Here is a 17,567-nt window from a genome sequence, read left to right on the forward strand (position 1 = left end):
ACTGCAGCCACATAGTATATCCTCCCCCTTCATCTCCAGTTGGAGTGGAGAACTGAGACACTTTCCCCATATCTGAGTCAGATGTGCACTAGTGGGTACAGGGACTAAACGAACAGAGGGAATCCACTGAAAACTCATCTGTGTGACGCTCTGATCTACTTGACGTACTTAATGATCCTTCCATTTGTCAGCAGTAACCGTAGATCATTGTCTTTTGCCCTCCATTCTGGTACTGTGGAAGATGGCTGGAGATGTTTGTTAAATTTTCCATTCAGTTTAGAGCTCAAGATGTCCTTAAAGTATAAAAACAGAACTTAACTTAATGTCTGCCCTCGGATATACCTGCCTGACCAAAGGAACACAGTACACCACCACCTTCCGCCTCGGCCCTACATCCCAACCGTGCAGTGTGCAGCACTAACACTAACTGGTTCCTAAAACCAAAGCATGAATACATATGGTTCATCTTCCTGTAGGGCCACTAACAATAAAACACATTCTATAAAGCAGAATGTAAAATTTACATAAAGTGAATGCAAAGACATTTCACTCTTGCAGAAAGCTCAAAAACTGGAGAAGCAGTGCCTTCATGTGTTTTAATTATCTTTTCCTTGCTCCTAGGGGCACTAGTTGCTGGGTCCTGCCCAGTCATCCTATCCTTGATCTAATCCCCAGTTTCCCAGGGAGGCACTGTCAGCAACTTACAGATCACCACCCTGCTATCGCTGGGGACAAAGGCCACCATGGGGCATAAAAGTGCAACGACAGCGGTTTTTTAATAAAGAGTATTTTCTTTTTGTGGTAATTTTTTTCTTTCATAATAAATAGAAACTTTCATAACAAGCTAAATCTTCTCCCAGATGGCTATGGGTTAAAGAGGTTCAGAACAACAAAAGCTTAAAACAGTATCAATACAATTATATAAAATGTAAAATGTTTAAGTTATAATTTCTAAAGAACTTCTTCAAATCTTTTAATTCAGAAATAGTTCTATCTTATTCATTTTAAATTATTCCTGTTCTTAAGATGTAAAATGATGGATGACTCACCATAAACTCACTACCATGTTTTACAAAGGCCCCCCCTCCCTCTTGTCCATTAAGCCAGCATTTCCCAAACTTGAACGTGTTTATTCCAACAGTGTCCTGGTCCAATAGTTTCTCATGCTGGTACTGCTGGGTCGGGAGTAGGCTTTCTGCACTTGCTCTTCACTCTGTTTCCTCAAATCTTTGTATCCACTTGACTTCTTCCTGTATTTGTCAGCTCAAACCTGAGAGGTTCTCTGATGAGGGTAGGCGGGGAGCTAAAGTAGCCATCCACACCCCAGCCCTTTTTTTTAAACTCTCCCTATACTCTTCCAGCTTCCTTCATAGTATTTATTACCTGAAATTATATTATTTTAGTATATATCTCGTCTCCCATTCTTCCAACTTGAGCTAGGATGGAAGCTACACAATGCAGAGACCAGTTTTGCTCACTCTGGTATCTTCCCCAGAGCCTAGAAGAGCATAGGGTATTTGGTAAACACTCCATAAACATGTCCACCAAAAAAAATGAGATCTACTCAGCCTACTACACTGATGCCTAGAAAGCTGAAACACATTCCCTGTCACGGACATCAGTACTTTTGGCCCCTACAATACGAGGCGCAAAGATTAGAAAACAAACATCACCAGACTATTCTTTTTATTATCCCTTTAAAGAACTTTCAGGAACAGCCAACTCCTTTTCTGTAATCATGAAACATAATACTTGCCTCTTCCCATGGACACATCTCTAACCTTCTGAGGACCTCCCTTGTATGGAGCTCTAGAATGTCTAAGTTAGAAGGAGTTCGGACATTATGATCTCGAAGTTTCCTCATCTTTCTTCGGGAATGGTACGGGGAAGTTGCTTCATTTGAGGATCGTGAAACTGGACACACAGTAGGAATTCCCTGAGATTTAACTGGTTTGCCATTTTCCTCCTTTAAGAATTAAATTCAGAGTGTTTTTATGACAAGGCCACATATATATCTGACTAAATAAGCAGCCATAAAAATATTTCAAAACAAAAACCATATAAATAACAAAGACCAAATTGTAACACTCATAAGATTCAACATAAGCTTTACTGAGACCTTTAATCCCTTCTCTCCCCCACGAAATATACTGTGCACTTATTTCTTCTTTGATCTTAAATATCATTGTAAAAGCTGGGTAGTGTTCCACTATACAGATAGAGCATAATTTACTGACCTAATACTGGTAGTTATTAGAGGCTGCTTCCAGTTCTTTCCTATGATGAAGATTCTTTCACATATATATTTGCATAAATCAGTAACTGCTTTTTAAATCAAAGTCACCAGTCTATGCAGTTTTAAAAATTAACTCTATAAATGTATCACGAAAGGCAGCAGTCTACTCTCCCCCATCCCTGATTCCCATTCTCCAGGAGCAACTACTTGAAGGTTCTTTTTATTGTTGTGATATATACATAATTTTATGGCACGTACATAACTTACCATTTTAACATTTTTAAGTGTACAGTACAGTGGCATTAAGGACATTTCACACTATTGTGCAACCACATACCACCATCCACCTTTAGAAATCTGTAATCTTCCTAAACTTAAACTCTGTGCCCATTACCCAGTAACTCCCATTCCTCCTTAACCACCAGCCCCTGGCAACCACCTTCTACTTTCTCTATGCATTTAACTCTTCTAGGAGCTTAATATAAGGGGAACCACACAATAGTTGTACCTTTGTGACTGGCTTATTTCACTTAACACAGTATCTTAAAGTTTCATCCATGTTGTAGTATAGGTCAGAATTTCCTTTTTTCAGGCTGAATAATATTCCATTGTACATATATTATGTGTGTACTACTTTTTGTTCACTCATTCCTCCATTATGGACAATTAGGCTGCCTCCACTTTTGGCTGCTGTAAATGCTGCTGCTATGAACACCTGTGAAAACCCTACTTTCAGTCCCGTTGGGTATATTCACAGCACTTGCAACTCTTGTAGCTGTTTTTGTTGGTGGTGTTATTTGTTCAGTTATTTGCCTCTAAATTTCTAATAAAATGTTTTAACTGTTATTTCTTGGTTTTCAGTTTTATTTTATTTTTTAAGATTTTATTTTTTAAGTAATGTCTGTACCCAATGTGGGGTTCAAACCCACAACCCTCAGATCAGGAGTCTCATGCTCTACTGACTGAGCCTGCCAAGCACCCTTTCAGCTTTAGAGGTTACTGATTTCCTACTATGCAAGATGAAGTCTCAATCTTTTCACACTTTTCCTAAGTGTACACATACTTCCTGTCCTTCAGTAAATTGAACTCAGTAAAAACTATTTATAATCCAGTGCCACGTAATGTATTACTGTATTTCCTGTCTTTTATACTTTGATTTTCCCTTAAATTTATAATTGACTCACTCTCTATCTGCTTTGTTTCTATGTATTTATCACTAGTTGATCCCAAATTCTCCACTGGAAGAATGCAAACATTCAAACACATTAGGTAATCTACCAATTTTATACTTTTCTTTGGAGACATCCCTTCGGGGCAGGAATGCCAGCTGAAGTACAAGATGCCCAGCTAAATCTGAATTTCAGATAAACAACAAATATGGAGCCCTTCATTCGCCTGTTCTATCCTGGACTGGACTTCTAATTTCCAAGAACCCCTTTTCTTTCTGGGCCTGCACAGGTCATCAAAAACCTTTCTTGCCCTGCTTTCACTCTACCATTTAAAAATGCAACCTCCACCACCATCTCTGGCTGTCACTCCCCATCTTTTCCTCCTTCTGTATTGTTCTTCATAGCACTTGTCAATTACAGACACATTAAAATATTTATGGCTAGCCTCTTCCTTCTCAGCTCCATGAGGGCGGGGCCTTTGTTTTCTTCACTGCTCTCTGCCCACCTGGGTAATCCAGATTTGTTGCAAGAATTTCAGAGCTTTTTTTTCTAGTTCATTTCCTCTCTTTTGGAATAGCACTCCAAGAGTTTCTTGAGAAGGAGTACATGGGAAGTAAATTTTTTGAGATGTTGCCTCTTTCATATTTTAAGATTTTATTTATTTACTTGAGACAGGGAGCACAAACAGATGGGAAGGGCTGTGGGAGAGGGAGAAGCAGACTCCCACTGAGCAGGGAGCCCAATTTGGGGCTCCATCCCAGGACCCTGAGATCATGACCTGAGCTGAAGGCAGCCTCTTTTTTATTTATTTATTTTTATTTATTTATTTTTTTTAATTTATTTGTGATAGTCACAGAGAGAGAGAGAGAATGAGGCAGAGACACAGGCAGAGGGAGAAGCAGGCTCCATGCACCGGGAGCCCGACGTGGGATTCGATCCCGGGTCTCCAGGATCGCGCCCTGGGCCAAAGGCAGGCACCAAACCGCTGCGCCACCCAGGGATCCCATGAAGGCAGCCTCTTAACCAACTGGACCACCCAGGCACCCCCACCCCCGACATCTGTATTTCACCATATTTAATTTATAGGTGGCTAAATATAAACTTTTGTAAGCTGATATCCCTCCTACTACCCTCTTCCCCCAGAATGTTAAAGACTTTGCTTTAGTGTCTTCTAGTTTACAATGTCATTGTTAAGAAATCTAGTATTATTCTGATTCCTGATGCTCTGTATACCACTCATGCTTGCATAATGCCTTTTAGGATATATTCTATTACATGTATTCTAAAATGTAACCACTATGTACCTGGGCATAGGTCTTTTCTCACCCACAGTACTCGGCATTCTATAGGGTTCTCCATCTGGGAAGATGTGCCCTTGAATTCTAAAACATTTTCTTTATTCCTCTGATAATCTTCTCTTTGTTTTCTATGTTATCTCTTTCTGGACCTCCTATTATTTTCATAGTGACTATGTAAAATGACCTTTGAATTTTTCTGTCCTATCTTGGTCTTTTTTTTTTTAAACTTTATGGGAGAGTTTCCCAATTTTATATTCCAACGATTTTACGAAATATTGTTTCTATTATACTTCTAATTTCTAAGAACCCCTTTTCCTTCTTTTTTCAATGTTCCTTTGTTATAGCTGCCTTTTCTTTTTTCATGGAGGCAATATTTATGTACTCTTTTCTCTTGATAACAATTATATTTGGGTTTTAGTCTAAAGAACTTATTTATTTCCTTCAAATATTTTCCTTCTTTATTTTCGGTCTTTGTCTTCAAAATTCTTCTTGGCTTTCCATGCATTTTATTTTTTTAAAGATTTATTCATTTATTTATGAGAGTGAGAGAGAGAGAGAGAGAGAGAGAGAGAGAGAGAGGCAGAGACACAGGCAGAGGGAGAAGCAGGCTCCATGCAGGGAACCTGACATGGGACTCAATCCCAGGTCCCGAGGATCATGCCCTGGGCCGAAGGCAGCACTAAATCGCTGAGCCACTTGGGCTGCCCTCTCCATACATTTTATTTTTATTTTTATTTTTTAAAGACTTTATTTATTTATTCATAGAGACACAGAGAGAGAGAGAGGCAGACACACAGGCAGAGGGAGAAGCAGGCTCTATGGCGCTAAACCGCTGAGCCATCCGGGCTGCACTCTCCATGCATTTTAAAAGAAAAAGCATTAAAAAGCTAAATGGTGTCAAGATACAGTAGTACTAGATAAACATATGGGAGGAAAATAATGCCTGAAATTTACCTTATGCTACACACAGAAATTCAAGATTAGCTATTTATCCAAATGTAAAAGTTTACAGGAAGAAACAAAACAAAAAAAGTACCTTCAACCCCTGGGGTGGGCAAAGGTTTCTTAGGGAGGTCACTAAAAAATACTAACTATAAGCAAGAAAACTAATTTACAAATTGGACTTCTTCAAAATTAAATATTTCTGCTCATAAAAAGACACCATTAAGATAATGAAAAGGCAAGCCATAGACTGAGTAAATATTCACTATATTCATCATATATGAATGCATGCGTGCATACCAAACAACAAAGAACTTGTGTCCAAGATACATAATGAACTCCTACAAATCAATAAAAACAACATAATTTCTTAAACGGGCAAAAATTTCAAACGGGTACCTCATAAGAAAAGATATACAAATAGCCACACACAAGAAAAGGTGCTCAACATCATTAGTCTTCCGGAAAAAGCAAATTAACAATACAATGAAATAGTATTTCATACTCTCTAGAAAAGCAAAAATTAAAAGACAGAAAACACCAAACACAAGCAAGAATACACGACGACTACAATTCCTACAAAGTACTGCTGACGGTGGCACAACCACTTCGGAAAATAGATTCTTACAGAGTGGAAATTCAGTTACCATATGACTTGAAAACTCTATTCCAAAGGTACTTATTATCCCCTAAAAATGAAACCCCATGTTTACCACAAGACATAGGCTGTTTATAACAGTTTTATTCATACCAGCCACATCTGTATATATGACCCAAATATCCATCAACCGAAGAATGGAAAACACATCATGGTAATTCATTCAATGGAATACCATTCAGCAACAACAACAACAAAAAAGAACTACTGGCAGATGCAACAACATGGATGAATCTCAAAAGCATTATGTTCAAAGAAGCCAGACACAAAAATAGGATATACTATAAGACTGCCTTTATTTGAAATTCAAAAACAGGCAAACTAATCTATGATGAGAGCCACTGAGGTCTGAATGGTGGTAGCTCACGGTAGTAAGGCTGATTAGAAGGGGGAGAAAAGACTTTCTGGGTGACAAGAGTGATTTATAGGTCTCAACTGCACTATTGGTTACACAGTTTTTGTCAAAACTCAAATTGTCCTTTTATGATCTCTGCATTTCACTGAATGTAAAAAGAAAAAAGCTAATGGGGAGCTCTGTGTGAATAGGGCTTTGCAACTGGTGGGTTTCACTGTAGGAAGCTGCCTGCATTGTTCCATCGGAAGGGTACAGTCACTATGAGTAGATCTTCTATACTGGGAGGTATAGGCCAGGTGCCAGTGTTTGGAGAGTCAAGTGGAAAAAGAATCATTCACTATGTAGACTGTCACTTAACCCTCTTGTTTTCAGTATGGTACTTGTTTTGATGTCTCTCAGCTGGGTTCAGTGTCTCAAAGTCCAATCTCAAGTTCAACCTCTCAAACACCTAAACATCAAATTTTCTGCATGTGTTAAGATAGGGATTTGGAGACCAATTCATTTCTTAAACAGAACTGTTATCAATCCTGTTCTCAATCCGACCTCTCCTCTTATATTCAGAGGGTCCTAGCATCCCTAATTCCTGAGCTTTTTGTATGTTCTCCTGTATAAGAAAGACCTACCTCTGGGCCTCTCTCTGCATGCCAAGTTGGTGACCATTTGTACATTTGCCTTCCAGCTTCCAAAACTGTGCTAGACTTCATCTGTGTTATTCTGTTTTCAGGAATATCTTTTTTATTCTTTTACTATCATTTTAGTTCCAAGAGGTGAGAGCAGTAAGCAGGTATGGTCAATCTACCAAATATTTTTTTTAAAGATTTGTATTTATTTATTTATTTATTTGAGAGAGAGAGAGACAGAGACAGAGACAGAGACAGAGACAGAGGGAGAAGCAGGTTCCATGCAGGGAGCCTGACGTGGGACTCGATCCTGGGACTCCAGGACCACGCCCTGGGCCAAAGGCAGGTGCTAAACCGCTGAGCCACCCAGGGATCCCCCAATCTACCAAATTTAATTAGAATCTTATTTTATTAATGGGAAAATGCCCAATTAAAGGATATGCCATTTAGAAAGCACAAACTAATATATACCTGCTAATCAGCAGGACAAGAATATAGAATTTTATCTCTGCCAATTAGATAAAGGATCATATGAAATCAGAAATCATCTGGCAGAATGTGGCTGAATACTTTTTCATACACTGAGAACATTTTCATATTTTTATATGTTTGGCATTTCTACTTCTTCTTTAATGATATACCTGTTTATTTTCTTTGCACATTTTTCTACAGCCATTTTGCTGCCTTCTGTACTGTCAACCCTCCAATTTAAAAAAAACAACAACAATACTTTGTTGGCTATTTTTGCTCAATTATTCTTACAGGTATATCTTACCATTTTCAATTTAAATATTAACTTGGAATTAACATATTTCAGAAATGACATTTATTTAACTATTGTTTCATTTCCCTTAGTAAAGATTTATAGCTTTTTTCATATAGTTCCAGACCTTTCTTATTGAGTATATTCTTAGTTTTGGTTATCACATATGAGATTTATATATTTAAACATATATTTAAGATTATATCTGTGACTTTTGATTTAAAAATAAAATCTACTCATATGGGGGATCCCTGGGTGGCTCAGCGGTTTAGAGCCTGCCTTTGGCCCAGGGCGTGATCTTGGAGTCCCGGGATCAAGTCCCACAACAGGCTCCCTGCATGGGACCTGCTTCTCCCTCTGCCTGTGTCTCTGCCTCTCTCTCTCTCCCTCTCTCTCTGTGTCTCTCATGAATAAATAAATACAATCTTTTGAAAAATAAAAATAAATAAAAATCTACTTCTATGCAATTACTACCACTCTTTAAAATTAGGAACTATTAAAAAAAATAGGAACTATTTTTCTACCGTATCTTAACACATTGAGGATTATATAAAATATTCTATCCAAGAACATTAAACACAGCATTTCATTATTTCTTTGATGTACACCTCTATCTATTCTCTAAACACAGCCCTTATCTAAACTATGAAACTACCAGTTAGCCTCCACTCTTCCACTTAATTTCCTTTCAGTTCAAGCTAGACACTAACAGAAGCACCTTCCTGAAGAATTACTTTAATTAAAATCCTTTCTTTAATACCCAGAATAGTTCCTAATTAATAAATTAAAACACCTAAATCTCAGATTTTATGCGATTTTGTCAAAGGGCATTTACCCAACCCAAAGGGCATTACCCAAGTTGTTCTACTACTTCAGTCAAGGGGGTCTCCTTGCCTCACACCACTAAGAGCATCCCTCTTTTAATTTTTTTTAGCATTCCATCTTTCCAAACACCCTTCACCTGGCTCTACTCACCCACCACCTCACATTTTCTCTCCCCCTCTAATTACTTAACAGGTATTCATCTCTGCAGAGCAGAAATAAATGGGATCTGCAATTTTGTGTATGCTGTGTTTCTTATTCTTGGAGTAAGCTGAAGAAATAAGTAACTAGTAACTGCTTCCTTATTACTTCATTAGGATACAATACTCTAAATTTCTCCATAGTACTTTGGAAGCTTGAAAACCTAAGGCTCCTTCCAAGACGCAGCTCACTCTATATCATCTTAGTAAGGGCTAAGTCATAGTAAGGGCTCTCAAATGTATGTAATGGGATGGCAGATTTATTTGCTTCTTGAAGTAGACAGTAACCAAACATTCAGATGATAGTTTCCACTCTTACCTCTATTGCTCGAATTACTTTTGAAAGTTCTTTAATAAGATGTCCAGGTCTGACATTGTCTGGGATCTCAAAGGCATGTTCAGATACAAGCTGTATTTGGATTAGCAAAGATAAAAGTTATTTACACTATAGTAGGTAAAAAACAATCTACTAAACAAATTTTGGATTCTCTAGATTTTATAGACATAACAAAATACAGTAAGCCAGGTCGCAGAGTTCATGTAGTTGGTACAATACTCTTTAAGGAGATCCTTATTAACTTATAAAATCCTCTTAGCTTTAATGGACTGTCTCTCAGTGAATTTTGCTTTATACCGAGAAATAACCCTGTACTCTATCCCTCAAAGCCTACTGTAATTCTTACTACTATAATTAGTAAAGTAACTAATTAAGTCCAACATTTAATCCATCATACATAAGGATTTGTAAGTGGGAATACAGGCACTAAAATGGTCCTATTTCCTATGGGAGGTCTAATTTGAGTAAATTTTTGTAAACTTTTTTTCTTTACTAGGGAAAAAGATCCTATCATAGGACAGAGGCATCAGTGAGTTGCCATATCTATCCAACTGCAAACTACTGTCATTATTCCTTATATCTATTTCTAAATATTAACTTTGGTATTGAAGAACATTTTAATATTTTTAGACACATTCAATATACTAGTTTTTACTTTTGCTTTACATATTATTAATCCTTTCAACAACTTTCATTCAATATACTAGTTTTTACTTTTGCTTTACATATTATTAATCCTTTCAACAACACTATGTCTACTATTCTCATTTTATAGTTGAGGGAATGAAAGCACAAAGGTTCACTAGTTTATTAGTAGCATAGCTGAGATCTGAATCCAAACATCGGACTCCTGAATCCACACTCTTGACCACTATGCTGAGCTGCTTCTCATCATGGCACAAGGTTAACAGATAAATGCAAACATCATGCTTTTAAAAGAGCACTTCAAATGTCATGAATTAACATTATTTATTACTGATGGATTTTACTATGCATCAAAATCACCTACAAAGTGTGTTAAAAACAGGTTCAGATCCCACCGCTAATCTTTTAAACCAGTATCTCTCAGGAAGGATCCAGGGAGTTTATTTTTTAAAATATTCTGACAACACACAAGTTTGAGCATAACTTATCTAAACCCTTCAGCAGGTAGCAAATTACACAGTTTTTGCAACATATATTTTGTTATTATCTTGTTACATAGTTTTGTAATCTGTTTACGCCTTTACTTGTCATCTAGGTGATGTCTCTGACACTGGAAAACATGATTTTCACTTTCCTGAATGCTTCCACAGTGCCTGCCTTGCTCTAGTGAGTACACAGCAATGATAATTAAGTGAAACAAGTAAAAAAGTAAAAATTATTGGGAGGGTAACCTATTAATAACTGTCTCCAATATCTCTAAAGAGCAGGATTTTTATTTCAAATGGCCATTCAAAAAATTAGCATGGAAATGTGTTTCCATCAGCTCACGTATTTATCACTTATTAAAGAGTAGCATGTAAAGTTCGAGAGAGAAATTAACATATCAAGTCCCTGGTCTTCAACAGCTCATAAACCTAGTGAAGGGGCTAGGAATATATTACTTTAGAGACTTTAAAGTACACTGGCACAAAAAAAATATGCTACATAAGCATAAGGGAAGGACATGCTGATTCCAAATGGAGATCTGGGATGACCTCTTGGAGGCAGTAGGATTCAAAAGCAAACAGAGCACATTTTAGTGAAAATGAAAGCTCCTGCTTGAACCTTGACTTCCTTTTTCCTTCATTTTTATGAAAGTCTAGCAGATGGATAAGAGTACGTATGGGTTTTGCAATCACAGAGACCTAACTTTAGTACGAGATCTACAAGTATTCTTGGGCAAGTTACATAAAATTCTTTGAACCTCACCTTCTCTATATATAAAAGGGGGATAATGAAAGCAGATGTGAGCTCAAAATTATTTATTATTATTCTGTATCTACATGTTCATTTTTTAGTCAATATGCTAAATATATTTGAGTTACTTTCTTTCCCAGATTAAAGATTAAAGAAATACTTAGGTACTCTATTCTCATAAATACAAACATAAGCCAGCACATTTGTATACACTGTACAATAAACTGCAGGTTTTATCAAAACCGTGATTTCCATTCCCTCGACTGCTGCCACTCACACTGCTGCCAAAGCAGCATAAGGACTCTTACTTTCAATCTTGCCATAGAAACAACAATGATTTTCTCCAAAGAAAACTACTTACTTCTTTCTTCATCCATAACTTTAAAGCAGCATGCAGTGCTTTCACTCCCTGTACTAAGTAAGTTTGAGGCTGGAAACCATCTTCTCTTAGTTCTGTGGGAATGGAAATAGAATGGGGAAGGAGTTAAAGCTCTCTGCAGGTACCAGGGTTAGCCTCAGGTGCTGAGCGACCACCAACTATCAAACTGTGTAACATTCAAATTCCCAGAGAAGGGAAAAAAGTGAAATAAAAAGCAAAAAAGAAAAAGAAATGGAATGACATGAAATGTGGTTGTAATGAATATTCCAAGCAAAAGGAAGCTCACAAACAGTGCCAAGAGATAAACCATGGAACAATGTGGGTATGGATGTATTCACATGAACTCTAAAAATGGAAACCATTAAACTATTTTATCATTTATGACACAGGTGATAAAACTGAAGAAAAGGATTATCACAAAAGTCAGAATAGTGGTTCTCTCTAGAAGGTAGGGAAGATGGTGAAATGGGAAAAAAATAACTGGATGTTTCAAAGGTACCGTCAAGGCTGAGCCAGTAGCGTAGGTGACTCAAGTGAGCCTGATAATTAATATTTTTTTAAGATTTTATTTATTCATGAGAGACACAGAGAGAGACAGAGAGAGAGGCAGAGACACAGGCAGAAGGAGAAGTAGGCTCCACGTAGGGAGCCCAATGTGGGACTCAATCCCAGAACCCCAGGATCACAGCCCTGGGCCGAAGGCAGGCGCTAAACCGCTCAGCCACCCAGGGATCCCTGATAATTAATATTTAAACTGTTAGGACTGTGTATATGTATGTAGTGTGTGGTCCATACAGTCAGCTATGGGCAAGACATATTTCATGATTGTAAAGGTAAACGCACACACCTTTTTGGGGGTTTTTTAAATCATCTGAAACTCACACAAAATATATCAGACACAGTCTAAATTCATGGTGAAGCAAAAGCAAAAGGTTTCACTTCTGTCCAATGGCTAATTTACCTACTTAGATCCAAAATTAGTTCATTGTTTTATTATTACTGACACTACACACAGTTAAGTTTCATACAATCTATCCTCATTTAACCCATCATATAAGCCTTGTAACAGTCTGAGAGCTGGTAAATAACAGGCTACAATGGAAACTTAAAAGATCAGGGATGAGGCAGCCCTGGTGGCTCAGGGGTTTAGCGCCGCCTTCAGCCCAGGGTAGGATCCTGGAGACCCGGGATGGAGTCCCACGTCGGGTTCCCTGCATGGAGCCTGCTTCTCCCTCTGCCTGTGTCTCTGCCTCTCTCTCTCTCTCTCTGTCTCTGTCTCTGTCTCTATGAATAAATAAATAAATCTTTAAAAAAAAAAAAAGATCAGGGATGAAAGAACTAATATGGGATAACAAGACCACCATCCCTGCTTCCAGGATGAATGCCTAGGATAATAGCAATTAGTACAATTTGGCCCTAGTCTTAGTGGGACTGGATTGACTCCTAGTATTGCCAGGTATCCTATCCTGTACTGATCCAGCTGACGAAATAAAAATATTTTAAAACATAACCTACCAATATCCTCTTTACAGTAATATTTTTTAAGTCATTAATGTATAGGGTCATGTTTTCAATTAGACCTCAGTATTTCTAAATTCTCAATGGCCTAAAACAAGGGCTAAATCATTATTCTAAGACTAAGCAACTTGTTTGTGGCTGCAAGAATTTTATCTTTCAGATAAATTCTTAATTTGTTCTAAAAAGTTGATTGATGAACCCCTCTTGGACATTAGGAAAAAGCATCACTTGAGGGGTGGGTGTATGTTAGTGAGAGAAAAGATGGAAAAAGGCTCTGAACTTTCCAAGTACTGAATTGCCAATCTCTTATATGGAGGGTTCAGTAACTGGGTTTTATTTCCAAAACACAAGGACATTTATAAATGTTTCTGTAAGTATTTGTAAGTGTTCCTATTTTTTCTAGGCTTCTACTTAGATAGGAGACTGAAAACCTTACTGCCCAGTACTTTACTGGAAATCACGTATGGCAACTCTAGGTGTGGTCCACTGCGAGATTCCTGCAGTCAAGACACCCAGGCACACTAACTGAAGATGAATGAGGCGGCTCAGCCTCGCCGATACCTGAAAACACTGAGTGAGTCAGAGACTCATGATAAAAATGCACATCTGGAGAGACTGGTCTTGCGGAGAAAGCACCCAATCCTCTTCATCCACGGGCCCCTTCCTCCATCACATATATGTACCTGCACCATATCAAGACACTGATCTCTACAAGGTGCAAGGTGTGGGATGGAGCCCTATTCTTCTTTCCCTCCAAAGAGAGTGAGATTATTGTTTTTTGTTTGTTTGTTTGTTTGAGGAAAAAAGTCACAAATGAGTTTTATCATTTAATTCCATGCATGCTACCCTGGAAAGTAAGTTACTGATTATTTTTCATTTTACCTTTCCTTCTTGTGCAACTTTTAAATGGAAAAACAACCTGTATGTTTAGAACAGACTTTACTGTTTAGTCTGCTTATATCTGTTCTTCTGAGAGTTAATTATAATAGTAGCACTATTTATAAACTGACTAGGAATATATATATATATATAAACTGACTAGGGGGCGCCTGGGTGGCTCAGTCGGTTAAGCCTCTGCCTTCAGCTCAGGTCATGATCCCAGGGACCCAGGGTCGAGCCCCGCATTAGGCTCCCTGCTCAGTGGGTAGCCTGCTTCTCTCTCTCCTTCTCTGCCTGCTGCTCCCCCTGCTTGTGCTTTCTCTGTCAAATAAATAAATAAATCTTAAAACAATAAATGAACTGACTAGGAAAGTCAGACAACACAAACCAGACAAACTGTATTCTCATGGGCACAAGCGGAAGAGCGGAAAGAAGTAGATGTGACAGTCTCCAACTTGACTGCTCAGAGAGAAGTAAACCAAAGATAAAAACATCAAAATGCCTGGGTGGCTCCCTTCGGCTCAGGGCGTGATCCTGAGGTCCTGGGATGGAATCCCACATTGGGATCCCTGCATGGAGCCTGCTTCTCTCTCTGTGTCTCTGTCTCTCTCTCTCTCTCATGAATAAATAAAATCTTAAAAAAAAAATCAAAATGAAGTTCCACATAAAAAGGATAGGTTCTACGTTTAAATAAAAGAATGTCCTTTCCCACCAAAACCATTTTATTCAACAGGCTCATAGCCTGACATTCAGGTGGTCTGTGCTCACAGGTGCCTTGGACAGACCAGCAGCACAGTCCTAACAGTAATGTTACACACACCACATGATGCTCTCAGGATATGAAACATTCCCTCAATTTTGTAAAGCAAACATTTGGGAACACACCTTATAGTAATAGTCCCGTAGCTTAAATTGCACCTTTGTGAAGAGGCACCTTGACACGTCTGACAACGTGCGCAGGCTACTAGAGTCCAAGAGGAAATGAACATTTTCAGTACTCCCTGTGCTGTTCTGATGCTGCTCTTCATAGATCTGATTGTAAGACTATGGACTAGAGATTCTGATTTGCTAAAACAGTTCATAGCAGGGGAAATCATGCATTTAAAAAACAAAACAGGGGCAACAGCTACATCGTAATAAAAAAGGGCCCTTCTTACTATTGGGGGCTCTTCGTGAATTTACAAGCATCATACATCATAAAGTACAGAGTATTAATTACCTTTCAACGTTTCCAGCAAATTTTTGGCAACAAACCAACATATGGCTTCAAAGAAAGGGAATTTGAAAAGATCTGGTGTTTTTAGCCTTTTTTCCATTTCGTAACACCTAAAGAAAATTTGAAGAAATTAAGTATTAAAATTAGCACTGCAAAGTTAAATGGAGGCAACAAACTTAAGGAAAATAAAACAAGCAGAGGCCACAACATATGAGACCAATTGGGTAGTGTGAATTACCCACCACCTCCACGTCTGACCAAGAATGAACTGTAATCTTACCCTGTCCAACCTGGGTCCAACCTGAACAAATCTTCCCCATACTGAGGGCTTACACACTCTTCCCAGAGATCAGAACCTTGGAATTTGCATCGTAGTTTTAGCAGAAGGAATTTTACAAGGATTCCACCATAACAAATATAACAGTATGCTTAAAACAGCTCCCTGTGTTGGACAGCACCACAACATCCACTCAGGGAGTTTTCTTTAGGCTCCACGAAGCATTCAAGCTCAAGGACACCTTGGTGCGGCTCAAGGTGAGAAGACAGGAACCATAGCTTGCCAGAGCCTTACTCTTCTGTGGGAATCCTGGCAGCGGTTCCTACAACCATCTTTCCCCCAGGGACACCTCAGGTAAAGAAACAAGATTCACATTTGACAGCTGTGGGAGGTGCCCCTGGCTTTGAGCTTCATGCCTAGTAAGAGCCACTATTTCTCATAATACCTCCACAAACACATAGCTTCCAGGGTTCCCTGCGAGCATGCCAAATTATAAGAGTCACCACATTCAGAAAAGCCCTGACTAGGTATCTCTAGTCCTGCCAGTCCTGATGCAGGTAATCAATCAGAAATCATTCTGCCACAAGCAGTACAGCCTGGTAACATTCTACTCTCGTTAGGCTACCAGGAGAACAGTCACCCAACGGTGAAACTCTCAGACCGAAGGAGAAATAGCTGCTAATCCTTTCCCCACGGCAAAACTAAAGCAGGCGTTCTGACAGCAATCTTAACTGAGGATTACCTCTCCCCAGCACCACGTCACACCTGAGTCTGACCCAATTGTGTCATTTCCCTAATTATAACAACAGCCAAAGGACAGAGCCCACACAGTTTTATAAAATTTTGAAATTCAGAGATGCCTGGGTGGCTCAGTCAGTTGGGCATCCGCTTTTGGCTCGGGTTGTGGTCTCAGGGTCCTGGGATGGAGCCCCGCATCGGGTCCCTGCTCAGCGGGGAGTCTGCTTCTCCCCCCTCCTTCAGCCTGTGTTCACTCTCCCTCTTGCTGTCTCTCAAATGAATAAATAAAATCTTAAAAAAAATTTTTTTTGAAATTCAGGGATATAATGTCAAACTGAATAAATGACTCTCTTTGTTTTTAGAGTTGAAATGCATCAAGGAGTCTTCTTGACAAAATTTTACCATAATACGTTTGGTTTAAAGGTCCTATTCCTATTTATTATTTCTCAGGGCCTATCGCCATGAGATCTCAAAATATATTGCTGATTTATTCTGTTGAAACTTTAAAATAATGTCTTATTTAAAGAAAAACAAAAGAGCCTTTAAATACTGATGACACAGACCTGAGCTGCATGCCAATGTTAAGGTTGTGCAGAAAGTTCCCCCCAAAAGCCATACAATCCTGAGATGTGAGCACAGCATGAATCCACCCTGAAACAGTTAAAATATAAGTCAGTGATTTTTCAATATTTAAACCACACAAACATGATATCTACCTGTGAAACAAGAAACTCAAAACACCAACATCAGTTTAGCTCATCCTCCACCAGAGCTGGAGAAGTTAATGCCTATTGTAATCTACAGACTCATTCATTCAAGTATGTATTAAATGCCTATTATATGCCAGACTCTGTGCTGAGTTTGAGGAAGCAAACACATCAAACCAATCAGACAAAATCATGGTACAGGATAGGGGATGGTTTTTGTGGTTGTTGTTGTTTTAGTTTTTTAGTTTAAAAACACAATCCAACTTTACATGGAAGATGTTACTCTGAGAGGAGTCAACCGTGCTAAGAATGAGGTGAGCACATTTCCACTAAATAAACATGGGACTGGCTGAGCACTTCACTTCTTTAGAGTCATCCTAAAATGAGCAGTGCCCTTAGGCATTAAGTAGAGGAGTAAGAGTGAAACTCAACTGGAGAGCTGGCTCTAAGAAGAAGGTAGATCACCCACATTTCACCATGGAGGCTTATGGGTCCTAAGATATGAACATTGGCAATTAAAATGATGTCTTATTTTCCCGTAAATATGTTTTCAAAGTAAGAAACATTTCCAG

The 17,567-nt window shown here is 38.5% G+C and overlaps 1 protein-coding gene across 2 annotated transcripts in view; it reads right to left on the reverse strand.

Annotated features, from left to right (window-relative positions):
* The window catches only part of KDM7A (lysine demethylase 7A), a 77,282-nt gene that overhangs the window by 10,322 nt on the left and 49,393 nt on the right, over positions 1–17,567 (reverse strand). For both annotated transcript variants that reach the window (XM_072777421.1, XM_072777423.1), the window contains exons 8-13: positions 16,852–16,939; positions 15,277–15,383; positions 11,643–11,734; positions 9,383–9,472; positions 1,757–1,966; positions 169–293 (exon numbers count right to left, since the gene is read on the reverse strand). In XM_072777421.1, the coding sequence (XP_072633522.1) occupies positions 169–293; positions 1,757–1,966; positions 9,383–9,472; positions 11,643–11,734; positions 15,277–15,383; positions 16,852–16,939 (712 nt within the window). The remainder of the gene's footprint in view (positions 1–168; positions 294–1,756; positions 1,967–9,382; positions 9,473–11,642; positions 11,735–15,276; positions 15,384–16,851; positions 16,940–17,567) is intronic.

This window comes from Canis lupus, chromosome 15 (assembly GCF_048164855.1).
Source record: "Canis lupus baileyi chromosome 15, mCanLup2.hap1, whole genome shotgun sequence".
In the NCBI taxonomy this organism is placed as follows: Eukaryota; Metazoa; Chordata; class Mammalia; order Carnivora; family Canidae; genus Canis; species Canis lupus.